The sequence below is a fragment of the Pseudophryne corroboree genome, chromosome 7 (assembly GCF_028390025.1).
Source record: "Pseudophryne corroboree isolate aPseCor3 chromosome 7, aPseCor3.hap2, whole genome shotgun sequence".
NCBI classification, from domain to species: Eukaryota; Metazoa; Chordata; class Amphibia; order Anura; family Myobatrachidae; genus Pseudophryne; species Pseudophryne corroboree.
In genome coordinates, this window is record NC_086450.1 from 208,152,843 (window position 1) to 208,167,529 (window position 14,687).

General features: G+C 41.4%; 1 protein-coding gene across 4 annotated transcripts in view; it reads right to left on the reverse strand.

Annotated features, from left to right (window-relative positions):
• The window catches only part of XRCC5 (X-ray repair cross complementing 5), a 328,969-nt gene that overhangs the window by 15,516 nt on the left and 298,766 nt on the right, over window positions 1–14,687 (reverse strand). For all 4 annotated transcript variants that reach the window (XM_063933960.1, XM_063933961.1, XM_063933962.1 and 1 more), the window contains 2 exons: window positions 10,312–10,396; window positions 2,679–2,748 (listed from right to left, as the gene is read on the reverse strand). In XM_063933960.1, the coding sequence (XP_063790030.1) occupies window positions 2,679–2,748; window positions 10,312–10,396 (155 nt within the window). The remainder of the gene's footprint in view (window positions 1–2,678; window positions 2,749–10,311; window positions 10,397–14,687) is intronic.

Here is a 14,687-nt window from a genome sequence, read left to right on the forward strand (position 1 = left end):
AATCTGTGCACTGTTAGGTGACCCACTGTAGGAAGTACATGTCTGAGGATTTCCAAATCGGTTTGTTATAAAGATCCTTTATGTGTGGAACAAACTTCACTTGGATGTAAGTAGGGTACACTAATTTGAATACATATATACTAAAGAACAGTGAAGGCGCTGCCAATCTGGGGAGTATCACCCTTTATTTAAATAACAGTCTCATTGGACCCTGCTACACTGTATTCCATTTTTCTCCAATTTTTATGTATTTCAAGAACTATTCTTTCTGAAGATCTACGAGCAGATTGAGAAAATAAAGTATATGTCTGCATTCGATACGCTTTACAAGAGAATTCTGGATGTGAACTTAAATTTATACGTATTGTATACTATTTAATACTGTTTATGTATTAGTTAGCGCTTTTATGGACTAACGTAAAACATCTGAACTACACAGCCAGATATGCTTACAATGACTTCCGGTCACCTTTGTTCTGTGATTCATCATAGTTATAGCCAGGAACACACAGGACAAAACATTCAACCTAAGAACTCGCCACCTCAGAGACTGGATCAATCCCTTCATCATTGCAGCCTGTCAGTGACACCCGATGACTGCATGTGAGGATAAGTCAGCAGTCCTTTTTAGACCACAATTACCAACATATATTATGATAGTTCCATCATATCTGAGGCCGTAACTGCATTAAAGGTTCAAGTGCAGCATCACAATGCCATCATTACTTAGGTGTGTGATCAGCATTGCACTGTAATTAAGCAGAGGGGGGAGTCAACAAGTTTAACACAATCTTATCACACAATGAACAAGACTACTGTATAAATATCAGGTCTCTGCAACTTGGATGTGAAACAAGTGTCAGACCTTCATACCACATTCCATTTTGTACATAAATTTTAATGTACTCCATATTCTGCAGATCGTATACAGTCCTATAAACTCACACACTGATTGGTAGAAGAGATATGTTGCAGCAGGCAATATGGAGGTGTCTTTATCCCACACTCTAGCACTGTAGAGGAGCAGTAAATGGTAAAAAAAAAAAAACTGACTTGTATATCCCTATGCACAGAAACGGCTTCCTTCTGGGGAAACAGATGCCACAAATCTCACCCTGTGTAATCACCATAAATCTCAGGAATGGCACAAACTGCCTGCACTGCTGTCTACAGATTGTCTCTCATCCAGCTAACACTGACATTGATGAAGTATGTCCAGGCAGCCCTATTTTACATTCTCCATGATGTGGCACTCAGCCAATTACAGCCAGATTAATCTGCAGCGAGCCCTATTACCAAATTTGTGTCAGAATTACAAAACACTGAACATGTGTAGAATCTTGGTGTTGTCCTGGGTAGTGGCTTAACACTTAAACATCAGCCACAATCAAGTCCTTATTCTTTCATCTAAGGGACACAGACAGAATCAAGCACTTAATTCCATCAGAAGATCTGCCAATAATCATACAAACATCACTCATAGACTACTGCAAAGCCATGTACATGGGTCTCCCAGCAAAAGAATGGCACCATTTACAACTGGTACAAAATGCAGCTGGTATTAACCAACCAGCCCTACATATCAGCCACATAACACTAGGCATTTGAGTTGTAGTTTTTAGGAACCACAGGAGCATTAATGAACTGCTTGGGTAAACAGGAAAGTCTCGAGTCTGTTTTTGAAGGATTCTTGAGTGCAGGTTTCTCGAACTGTGCTGGGCAACGAGTTCCATAGAGTCGGAGCCACAAAGCTGAAAGCTGGACCCTCCAGATGAATTCAGGGAGACTCGAAGTACTGCTAATAGTTTTTCATCTACAGATAGCAGCAGAGAAGGGGTTCTTAGTTATTTAGGGCTTTTAAGTCTGTAAACCAATCCTGAAAAATATTTGTCATCTTATAAGGTAGCCAGTGAAGGGAGTAGAGCCATTCTCTACTCCCTTCACTGGCTACCTTATAAGATAACAAATATTTTTCAGGATTGGTTTACAGACTTAAAAGCCCTAAATAACTAAGAACCCCTTCTCTACTGCTATCTGTAGATGAAAAACTATTAGCAGTACTTCGAGTCTCCCTGAATTCATCTGGAGGGTCCAGCTTTCAGCTTTGTGGCTCCGACTCTATGGAACTCGTTGCCCAGCACAGTTGCCCAGCACAGACTTTCACCTTGCGATCTGCACTAACTTTTCTTGCGATTTTGACTATATAATCAAAATCGAAAGAAAAAATCTCACCGTGTGTACACACCCATAGAAGAATGGCTAGAACAGTTACTTGTCAGGAGGTGTGCTGACAACTGCACCACAGAGAGCATGGGAAGACAGCATCGCTAGAAGACAAAGCCACCTACAGGAGAGATAAACCAGAAACCGCTCCATATTGTGCAGGATATCTTCTAACAATACTGTTGTTTTGTTAGAGACAGCTACATGCAGAAAGGCTGAACTGCTCCTTTCCTTTTCACAGGCTGCATAACTGGCTTTCTTTAAGGAGCATTAGCCTCAATGGCCATCATACATTTTCTACACAAACCTCTAACATTGACACAAACTGGATATTTGTCAAATGGGTCATACGAATTTTACATTATTTATTTCGCATTCATAAACAGACAAGAAATACTACACAGTGTAAGTATTATTTAATGCTAGGGCATATATTAGGATAAAGGGTTACTCACCATCCTGGATGTTTGTGGTTTTCTGTCTCACCAATGCACGGAAGTCGTCAGCTGGATTCACACTGCCCACCTAGAAAAAGGACATCTGGTCACCTCGACATACAGATCTGCAGACAGACTCCAAAAGTACAGGAAACTCTGTGATGCACGGACTATAGCACTAATTATATATTATGTGGGTATAATGCCCCCTTCTCTGCCTCATACATTCAAGTGCAAAAACAAATACGGTGCTTGCTTTAATGTACAGTGGCATAAAGAGACCCCAGACTTCTACAGACAGTGAAGATAAAAGAAATACAATTGTGGCCGGAGATCCCGTCAGCCACAAGGACAATGGCAGCCATGGAACGTAAGGGGTTAACCCCTCCATCCCCGGTGCCATTTTTAAATAGACGAATTGGCACTTGGTGCCATGTTCTATAAATGCATGTTTAATAATGTGTTATATGTTATATCACTGCGCAGTGCGCAGTTGGAGAATGATGGACTGCAGAGTTATACAACTGCATAGACAAAGCACTTATGAGAAAAGTATGAGTTATTTTGTTTCTAAAAGGCTTTGACAATTGTTCATAGCAAGTCATATGTTAATTGTCCTAGCTGCAGAGCAGGGGATAGGTGTCAATTGGCAGGGTTTTGGTGTGTGAACATTATCTTTGCGATACAAACTAAGGTTTGGAAAGAAGACTGTTTGTGCTTTCATCGTCTATTATTGTGTGATAAGCCATGCTGGTTTTACATGGAGATGTGAAAGACAAAAGTGGATGCTAAATCAGATAGTGTTGTACATATACAAACTACTGGGTTTCGTGTAACAACAATTAAGATTTCCTAGGCTGCAGTATGTAGGATGCAGATTTATGACAAGAACTTTGTCTATGGGTAAGAGGATGAATGCAATTGAAATTCAAGATATATTTAAATTTGTGAAAGAGACAGGAACATGTTAATCAGATTGTGTTTGGGACAGCACACTGGTTTGGTTATATATAAAGAGGAGCAGAACATTGCTTTATCTAATTCTTAACTCTTTTGAAATGTAACTTGCATTTATTTATATTTTGTGCAATAACCTGATTGGCTGGAGAAGACATGTAGGGCTTGTCTTTTGATACAGGTACAGTACTTGGCTATCTGTGGTAATACAGTTTTATTTATTATATGTATGTACTGTAAATATGCTGGAAAAATTACTAGAATTATATAAATACAGCTAAAAAGATACAATAAATTAGAAGTTATATAAAAATAAAGACTTTGACTTTCTTTGCCTGATGACAAATATTTGCACAAAGGAAACATTCCTTGCCTGCGTGTTAGGCCTGAAATATACAGCAGATGACTGACAGCATTTTTAGAAAGTGGATGTTCTGAAGGCCTGTAATCCAGGATTGAGCAGCTACTGAGGGGATGATAAGCATCCAGTCCACCCCATACATCGCCAGACCTGTCTGAACGGGAGTTTACTGCACTCAGTCTTTGTGACATGAATCTGGCATGGTTATGACCAAGCAGAGCACGAGAGTACAGACCATGAATCACTAAGCTGGCAGCTGGCACAGTGTTTCCACCATGAGAATGGGTGGGCAGCTTCAGAGCTTTAATAACCTATGTAGGGAAAAGACAAAAACATTGGCTGGGCTCTGGCTGTGACTCATACAATGCAGATTTCCCCAGTCTCTGCCAGACAGCAGATCAGCTACTGTGTGTGTTAAAAAAGGGTTAATATTTCCCCAGTGTAAATGAACCTGAACCAGCAGACACAATGTAATAATAAAAGATCACTCGTCCTTCCGGTAAATAAAGAATTCCACAAATTGTGTAACTGATGTAATTTATCACAACAAAACAAAGAGTCCAGGAACTGAAATATCCAGATATATAAATAGCTACAAGTAACATGTACCAACAAATATACAGAACATATTCATGACTGACTAAAGGTCCTTTTTATTACTGAATCAGACTGTATTATGATCCAGTAACACCGTATGTATGACTAGAGCAAACCTCACGTTTCATGATGCATCACTGTCAGTTTTTCGTTTTATCTGGTTACATAATAATGGAAGATATTTTATTATAATTACCTGGCGAATGCTGGCATTCTGTTTTCCATCTTCCCCGGAGCGCAACCCCAAGGATTAACCTCACTGCTTAAGTGGCTAGTTCTAAATATATTCATAAGGTATGATGTAGTTACAAGACCTAGAACAAGAGTACCCATTGCGTACTACTACTGGTGTCTCTCCTGCCTTGTGGTTTACTAATTTTGAGACCAAGAAATGTCCTGAATGTTCCTCTGTGGCCACACTGGCATGGCAAACTATACTGTGGTCTTTTGTTTTATTGCTATCTGCAGGATATGACCCCTATTGTTTCCATATTTCAGGTTCGTGTCCAGGGTCCCTCCCCATATGACATTTTATAGTTTCACAATAATGACAGAGCCCCCCCCCCCCGTCACTATACTGTACGACTGACGAGAGGGCCACTTGCAGCCTCAGCATGCACTTGAGCTTGTCTTATACTAGTAACACCTTTTTTTCTTTCAGCTCAGGAGGCCACCAGTGAGGAACATTGCATCATAAGATAAGTAATGTCGGGAAGCCAGACTGTAAGCCTTGGTCGTGGTTTCTGGAACGTTAAAAGTTAGGGTGGTGTAGATGAAGCATGATTTACCTGATGTCATCCCAGGAAAACTAATTTTGAACTAATATTGGTGGAAAACAGCTGCTGCTGATTGGCTCCACTGCTTGGCCAAGCCCCCTGTAAGTTAGCGGAAATGGTGGTACTAAAATGTAACTACACTGTACACTGGACACTCGACAAATACAAACCCCAAATAAAGTGCCTTTCATATTATGAATTCCCTGAAAGTAAACATGACACTGGTTATAACAAAGAAAATAAACAGCAAAGCCTAGTACTTGCCATCTTCCCATAAGCACAGGTTTCCATGCATACATTATTTGGAGGGCTGAGCATCTAGAAGGCACTAATGATGACCCCTACAGATACACAGCAGGCTTGTTACAATCATTAGAAGTCCTGGTAAGGAGTTGTCTCCAAACTATAGAACATCTATTCAGGGGACTTCATGTTGTTGCTGTGTATACAGCACCATCCAGCGTCAAAGAGATACCATGTCGTGAAAATGTTCAATCTTATATGCATCTCAGATGTGAATCTGAGCAGACAGTGAGGTACACACTAATAGGGATTAAGTAGAGAGCTAGCTCTGCTCCAAGCAAGAGAATCTCCTGGGGTTAGAACGACAAGTATGTTTCACATGATAATCACCTTAAACCATAAAAAATACTTTAGCAGTAATAATGAAAATATATGCCTTTCAATATATATAGATCTATCTCTGTAAATTAATAGGCCATATCTAATTACTACAACGAAAATAGTATAAAACGCTACTAGTTTTACCACTAGAAATTTTCCTTAACACAAGCTACTTTCACGTGTTATATACCAATCTTCAAGGACCACTAAAACAACTTAATACAATTACAAACTCAATGTGTTCCATACAGTCATGTGTTTATAATGCAGGTTAGGAAAAACTGGAGCAAGTCATTGCGTAGCCAGAACATTGTGGGTCCCACTGCAACATTTTGAAGGGACCTTGTCCCAGTGCTTGTAGGGTTTTTCATGTTATACCCCATAACAGTGCACTGGGTCATTCTATGAACCACAGCAGTGCCCTAGTTCCCATTATGCATATTTCAGGGCTGCCAGTACACATAATACAACACAGTGCCCCCAGTTCATATTGTGCCATATTAATGTGCTGCCCCCATATTTTGCCACACAATAGTGCCTCCACTTCATTTCCATATTACAGTGCCCCGGTTCATATATGACATTATAATGCCCTCCAGTTAATTGTATACTACATTACAATGAACAGGTCCAGGAGCATAACTAGATATTTTGTAGGCCCCAAAGCAGCAAAAAAATTTGTAAGGGCCCCTATGTACCACCAAGAAGTGAATAATGAATACAACAGATGTAACTTTGACAGGGATGGAGGGCCCCTCTAAGCTCTGGGCCCCTGCACCTATGGTAGCTACACCCTTGGAGTCATTCCTTCCCCTTCTTAACAAAAGACAAAACACAAATAAAATCACATGAAAATGCTAAGACAATGCTAAAGACGAGAAACAAAGCTTAAATGGTCAAGCCCCATGTTTGAACGCGCTAACTTGTACAGAATGTTTTTGCGAACTTAGAAACTGCAGGCATACCACAACCACCTATGAAGCTATGAACAATGAACTTCCCTCTAAAGAAGACAGAGGAGCTTTATAGCATTTTTTTTTTTTAAATAGCAGCTATCCGTAATGGGATAGGGATGGGTACAGCATAAAGTACAAAAGCGTTCGTTATTTCAGGAAGATACTTTGTAAGCAATATCATATCCACTGTGGTGGACACAAGGTGAATATCTGGTGCTATACTTACATAGCAACATAGTGACATAGTTAATGAGGTTGAAAAAAGACAAAATGTCCATCGAGTTCAACATGTAGTAGAATTCTTACACGAATATGAATGTAACTATAGTTTAATTATAATGACCCAGATGAAGTTATGTTTTTAAGTATAAATAACAACTATCATTCATGCTCTTTCTAAAATTCTCTTCCTTAAAATGCTATAACCTTGGATATTTCTTTTAGCTAGGAATTTATCTAATCCATTTTTTGACTCCACCATTTTTGAGTCCACCATTACTACCTACTCTGGCAGAGGATTCCAAATATTTACTGCCCTTACTGTGAAGAACCCCTTCCTTCGTATGAAATTTTCTCTCTTTTAATCTCAGAGGGTATCCTCGTGTCCTATGTAGCGATTTTTCGATAAACAAATCGCCTGATAGATCCTTATATTGTATCTTTATGTACACTGCTCCAAAAAATAAAGGGAACACTTAAACAACACAATGCAACTCCAAGTCAATCACACTTCTGTGAAATCAAACTGTCCACTTAGGAAGCAACACTGAATGACAATCAATTTCACATGCTGTTGTGCAAATGGAATAGACAACAGGTGGGAATTCTAGGCAATTAGCAAGACACCCCCAATAAAGGAGTTGTTCTGCAGGTGGTGACCACAGACCACTTCTCAGCTCCTATGCTTTCTGGCTGCTGTTTTGGTCACTTTTGAAAGCTGGCGGTGCTTTCACTCTAGTGGTAGCATGAGACGGAGTCTACAACCCACACAAGTGGCTCAGGTAGTGCAGCTCATCCAGGATGGCACATCAATGCAAGCTGTGGCAAGAAGGTTTGCTGTGTCTGTCAGCGTAGTGTCCAGAGCATGGAGGCGCTACCAGGAGACAGGCCAGTACATCAGGAGACGTGGAGGAGGCCGTAGGAGGGCAACAACCCAGCAGCAGGACCGCTACCTCCGCCTTTGGTGCAAGGCAGGAGGAGCACTGCCAGAGCCCTGCAAAATGACCTCCAGCAAGCCACAAATGTGCATGTGTCTACTCAAACAATCAGAAACAGACTCCATGAGGGTGGTATGAGGGCCCGACGTCCACAGGTGGGGGTTGTGCTTACAGCCCAACAACGTGCAGGACGTTTGGCATTTGCCAGAGAACACCAAGATTGGCAAATTCGCCACTGGCGCCCTGTGCTCTTCACAGATGAAAGCAGGTTCTCACTGAGCACATGTGACAGACATGACAGTCTGGAGACGCCAAGGAGAACGTTCTGCTGCCTGCAACATCCTCCAGCATGACCGATTTGGCAGTGGGTCAGTAATGGTGTGGGGTGACATTTCTTTGGGGGGCCGCACAGCCCTCCATGTGCTCGCCAGAGGTAGCCTGACTGCCATTAGGTAACGAGATGAGATCCTCAGCCCCGTTGTGAGACCATACGCTGGTGCGGTTGGCCCTGGGTTCCTCCTAATGCAAGATAATGCTAGACCTCATGTGGCTGGAGTGTGTCAGCAGTTCCTGCAAGACGAAGGCATTGATGCTATGGACTGGCCCGCCCGTTCCCCAGACCTGAATCCAATTGAGCACATCTGGGACATCATGTCTCGCTCCATCCACCAACGCCACGTTGCACCACAGATTGTCCAGGAGTTGGCGGATGCTTTAGTCCAGGTCTGGGAGGAGATCCCTCAGGAGACCATCCGCCACCTCATCAGGAGCATGCCCAGGCATTGTAGGGAGGTCATACAGGCACGTGGAGGCCACACACACTACTGAGCCTCATTTTGACTTGTTTTAAGGACATTACATCAAAGTTGGATCAGCCTGTAGTGTGTTTTTCCACTTTAATTTTGAGTGTGACTCCAAATCCAGACCTCCATGGGTTAATAAATTTGATTTCCATTGATAATTTTTGTGTGATTTTGTTGTCAGCACATTCAACTATGTAAAGAACAAAGTATTTAATAAGAATATTTAATTCATTCAGATCTAGGATGTGTTATTTTAGTGTTCCCTTTATTTTTTTGAGCAGTGTATTTGTAAATATTAATAATGTCCCCTCTCAGCTGCCTCCTATCGAGTGTAAACATATCCAACCTAGTAAGCCTTTCCTCATGGTCCAGTGCCTCTAACCCTTTGATCAGTTTGGTGGCTCGCCTCTGAACCCTTTCAAGTTCCAAGATATCTTTTTTATAGCGTGGTGCCCAGAACTGTACACAATATTCAAGGTGTGGCCGTACCAATGATTTGTACAGTGGCAGGATTACGGTCAAATCCCTTGTCTCCCATCCCCGTTTTATGCATGCTAACACCTTATTTGCTTTTGTTGCTGCACTATGACATTGGGAACCGCTACTAAGTCTATTATCAATGAGCACCCCCAAGTTTTTTTCAACTACCGTTTCCCCCATTTAATTTATAGGCTGATTGTTCTTAGTTCCAAGGTGCATTACTTTACATTTTTCTATATTGAACCTCATCCTCCATTTGTCTGCCCAAACCTACAGTTTTCTGTAGAGACTCAATATCCCTGTCTGAATTACGCTACACAATTTAGTATCATCTGCGAAAATTAACACTATGCTTTCCACCCCCACTCCTAGGTCATTAATAAATATGTTAAACAGTAGTGGCCCGAGAACTGAACCTTGCGGTATTCCACTAAGCACTGAGGCCCAGCCAGAAAACATCCCATTAACCACCACTCGCTGTTCCCTGTTATCCAGCCAATTACTTACCCAAGTACAGACAGTGTTTCCTAAACCAAGCTCTCTCACATTAAAAATGAGTCTCGTATGTGGCACTGTGTCAAACGTTTTAGCAAAATCTAAATAGACAACAGCCACTGCTTTACCCTGATCAATATTATCGCTCACTTTCTCGAAGAAGCTAATTAAGTTAGTTTGACATGACGTGTCCCTCATAAAACCATGCTGATTCCCATTAATAACCTTGGAGGTGTCCAAGTACTCTGGTAAGCTATCCCTTATTATACCTTCCAGTATTTTCTCCACTATACTACCGAACAGTGGGGTCACTGAAATAGGGTTCCCAGAGTTCTACACATTGTTTGAGGGGTCTGACAAGAGCCAAATTGTAAACTGTGGGTGAAACTATCATTTTATTCTTATGCAATGTAAAGCTCAATGGCATGCACTTAAGTGTTCTTACAGTTGTGACATTTCCTTCAGCCAAGTGCGAGATGCTGAAATGATCATCTTCACTCCTAATCTTCTTGGAATCGGGCTCCTCATTTCTGTAAAACACATAATGTACAGGAATGTTTATTTCCCTAAAATTCAACAAGCAAGGGAAAAAAGGCTTTTCTGAAACCTTTAAAGGAGAATCACTGGTTCCTAGTGAATGGAGCATAGGCTGTTTTACAGCTTATGCTCCATTCACTAGGAACCAATGATTCTCTTGGTCAATATAATGGAAGCTAAATTACTAGAACCTCAATAAGAGAACTATCATTTGCTTTTGTCCCAGCCTGTATCTGGTAATTACCATGTTCTTATACAATTGCCTGTAAATTTCATTATTTACTGAGAAATAGAAAAAAAAAATCCTTACCAGATGTCCAATTACCAGTTCTAGACGTTAAAACGAGTTATAATTCAGCAATTTATAACACTATAATATCTACAATTTGGGATATCCAATTTTCTACAGTGTGTACCTTCTGCACAATACTCCCAAACTCACTACTTACAAAGGGTAGCTATTAAATAACGAAACGCAATGCTATAAATTTACAGTATGTTTAATTACGTATATTAAGAACATTTTAACTTAGTTCCCCTTCTATGTACTCCCATTCTGCATCCACATGCAGAAGAGGGGAATTCAACTGAAGGTGAAGGGTGCGAATTGCTGCAGTTCTTAAACACTGGCACTGTCAGCCCAACTTGCACCATGATTCGCTCAAAAGTGCTCGCTACCCTCCTGAGTGAGAATGCACTGACAAAAAGCGCCCCAGCTGCCAAGCAAACCCGGCATGGCAAATCTATTTGCCCTTAATTGAATATACCCCCCCACCCCAAGGGTGTTATTTGCCAGACTGGGTACCAGAAAGCGCAACAGTAAATCAACATTACTACAAAAATCTTCTAGAATCTCTGCAGAAAGGAAAGGAGGCTAGAGTTGTGGAAAAATGGTATCATCCTCCAGCAGGACAACACACCAGCTCACACAGCACTCTCTGTGAAGCAGTTTTTATCCAGGAAACAGATTGGAGTGCTGGAATACCTTCCAACTAGCATTGTGTGACTTCTTTCTTTTCCCTAAATTCTAATCTGTAGTCAAGAGAACCTCTTATGCATCAGTTACTGAGGTAAAGAAGAAAACAATGGAGCTGTTGAGACTGACAGATAATGAGCTGCAGAATGGCTTTGACAAAAGTTTAAATAAGAATGGGGCACGTTCTTATTTTCCATTGGTCAAAGCCGTTCTGTATGTGGCATTCTGATTATGCTGCTAAACCTACTGTACAATAAATTAAATTTTAATTTCATTAAAAAGCAAATTACACTGAACTGTGTAAACTTAGTATATAAAGGTAATGTTGGTTGCGCCGCCGAACTGAGACATGTTGGAAATGCCCAGGAGGACTGGCAACATGAGGCGTTGTCTGATAAGTCCAGGTTCCAGTTGTTTGGGGCTGATGGTAGGGTTTGGCGCAGACCCCATGAGGCCATGAACCCCAGTTATGAACAAGGCACTGTGCAGGCTGGTGGTGATTTCATAATGGTGCGGGGTCTGATCATGTGGCATGGGTTTGGTCAGCTGATCTGCCTGAAAACGTAATTGATTGGTTAACGCCAAGTTGCAGTGCGTGATGAACATTTGCAGACGGGGTACTACACGATACTAGGCACCTATCCCATGACTTTTGGCACGTCAGTGTGCGAGTGTGTGTGTGTGTATATATATATATATATATATATATATATATATATATAATTCCAGTATGACCGGCACTCCAAATACCTTAATTAAATACCTGGGTGCCCTCCCTCGGTCCAAATAGAGCAGATACACAGAGCAAGTTCAGGCGGCACTCCACGGATTTTCAACACCAAAAAAGACAGCTACACAGGCTTGAATGTCAACGTTTCAGGTGCTGTTTAATCACACCTTTCGTCAGGATACCTGACGAAAGGTGTGATTAAACAGCACCTGAAACGTTGACATTCAAGCCTGTGTAGCTGTCTTTTTTGGTGTTGAAAATCCGTGGAGTGCCGCCTGAACTTGCTCTATATATATATATATATATATATATATATATATATATAAAATACATACACACCCATACATACAGTAATATAGAAAGAGTATGGGAAAAATACTGTATGTATGGACAATTTATACATAATCATGTACGCTGAAGTGCCACATGGCATTGTATATAGAGGTTTCTAATTACAGCTAGCCTCCCTTTATGTTAAACAGCCCTTCTAGTCACTCGGTAGCGCAGAGCATATTAATGTGCGACTTTTTTCCATTCAAATGCATCTTATTTGCTAAATTATGCGTATGGGATGCACAAGCAGCTTAAGCTGATTAAAATGATATGCGGCATGGCTATAATCTGTGTGCAACTGTGGCTGTATCTGCATATGAAATGGTACGTTACAGTGTTTCATAGAAAAACTGTAACATACAATTTTGTAAGCATTTACAGCCGCAGAAAACATAGGCATGCCACATATCATATTATTCAGCAGAGTCTACTTGTGTGCCCTATTTGCATAGCAATGTCAATAAGAAGCATTTTCAACAAAAAGCCGAATGACGCCGAGTTGCACGGGACCTGTCAGCTCACTCCCGCCAGGAATCTACTGCTTCATGGTGTATTGAGGCAAAATGTATGAGGACATATCTGTAGGTTCCTAGTACTGTGTAGGGCCCCTCTAGCCGGGCAAAGTGCAGCAACTCGACATGACATCGATTTCACAAGCGAATGTCAGATAATTCCCTGATATTTGTAAGTGTAAGATCTTGGATGTGAACGTCCCATAAATGCTCGATTGGGTTCATGTTCAGGGAGTATGGTGGCCACAACTTTGAAATTGGAATATCTCATCCGTCGGGCACCCACTGTCATGCCCTGTTCGTACTCTAATAATTTATATCCCCTTGCCATTAGCAACCTAGATGTTCAAACTGACTCACAAGATGTCAGATTACAACTGATGCAGGTCTAGCCATTTGCAAGACATCACAATACGGTGGTGCCACCTACCATTTCCTTTACATACTGCTATCCAATTTTGGATCTTCGGTGTAACTTGCTTTTTAATTAAATAAAAATCTCATGCATTATTATAGGTTCAGCAGCATAACACACACTACTGTCCTCAGAATGCCGCATACATCTGTTAAGAAACTACACAGAAAGAGTTAAGCAGCGACATTCTTTTTGCATGAGAAGAAACAATAATTCATTTTGCCACAAGCCTCTAAGCTTAATTAAGTGTGATCCGTTCATTTGAAAGATTGTTTCGGCAGAGATCCCTGCACCTGTTCGTAAGCCGTGTAAGATTCACCCCTCGCAGAGAAGGGCAGGCATTGTGGTACACAGCCCTGCTGGAGGCAGCCTTGCGAAGCAGCCAGAGCTGCTCATTTGGATGCCACTCTAAAAACTTTACTGCCTAAATCATGCATTGAGATATGAAATGTCTTTTTTTCTGTCGCAATTCGCTATTTCTGCCTCTCACCCTGAAAACCACACGGCCATATATCTGGGCAGCTGGAGGACACAAAGAGATGGCAAGAGGCTGCAGACTTCAAGAAATATATGTTATGGTAAGAACTTGCCTTTGATAACGGTATTTCTCCTCAGTCCACAGGATAACAATGGGATATGATGAAGCGACAGCAGATTTGCACCAATCGGTCAAAGCTTTTCCGACCTCCCAGCATGCAACAGGCCCGTCCATATATCCCCGCCTCCTGGCTCAGGCAAATTGGTTGTATTCCAAATTTTAAGGAAGGGGCATCATAGATAGCCCTAATCAGGTGATAAGAACACACATGCACATCCTTCCGTACAAGAAGGAAAAGATCCTCAAATCAGGTGTGTCAGGGTAGGATCCCTGTGGATCCAGTGGACTTAGAAGAAATACAGTTATCAACGGTAAGTTCTTACCATAACGTATATTTCTCCGGCAAGGTCCACAGGTTATCCACAGGATAACAATGGGATTTCAAAAAGCAATTTAGTGGTGGGGACGCTCCTGATTGGACAGGAGAATCCTTCGTCCGAATTCGGCGTCATGAGAGGCAAAGGTATCCAAGGCATAATGTCTAATGAATGTGTTAATGTAATGTGTTAATGGAAGACCAAGTGGCTGCCTTACATATCTGTTCTGCTAAAGCACCACGTTGTGCTGCCCATGATGGACCTACCTTACGAGTAGAGTGAGCAGAGACATTAGCCAGAACAGGGAGATCAGCCTGAGACTATGCTTCTGAAATCATCATCCGAAGCCATCTTGCCAGCGTCTGCTTATCAGCAGGCCATCCTCTCTTGTGAAATCCGTACA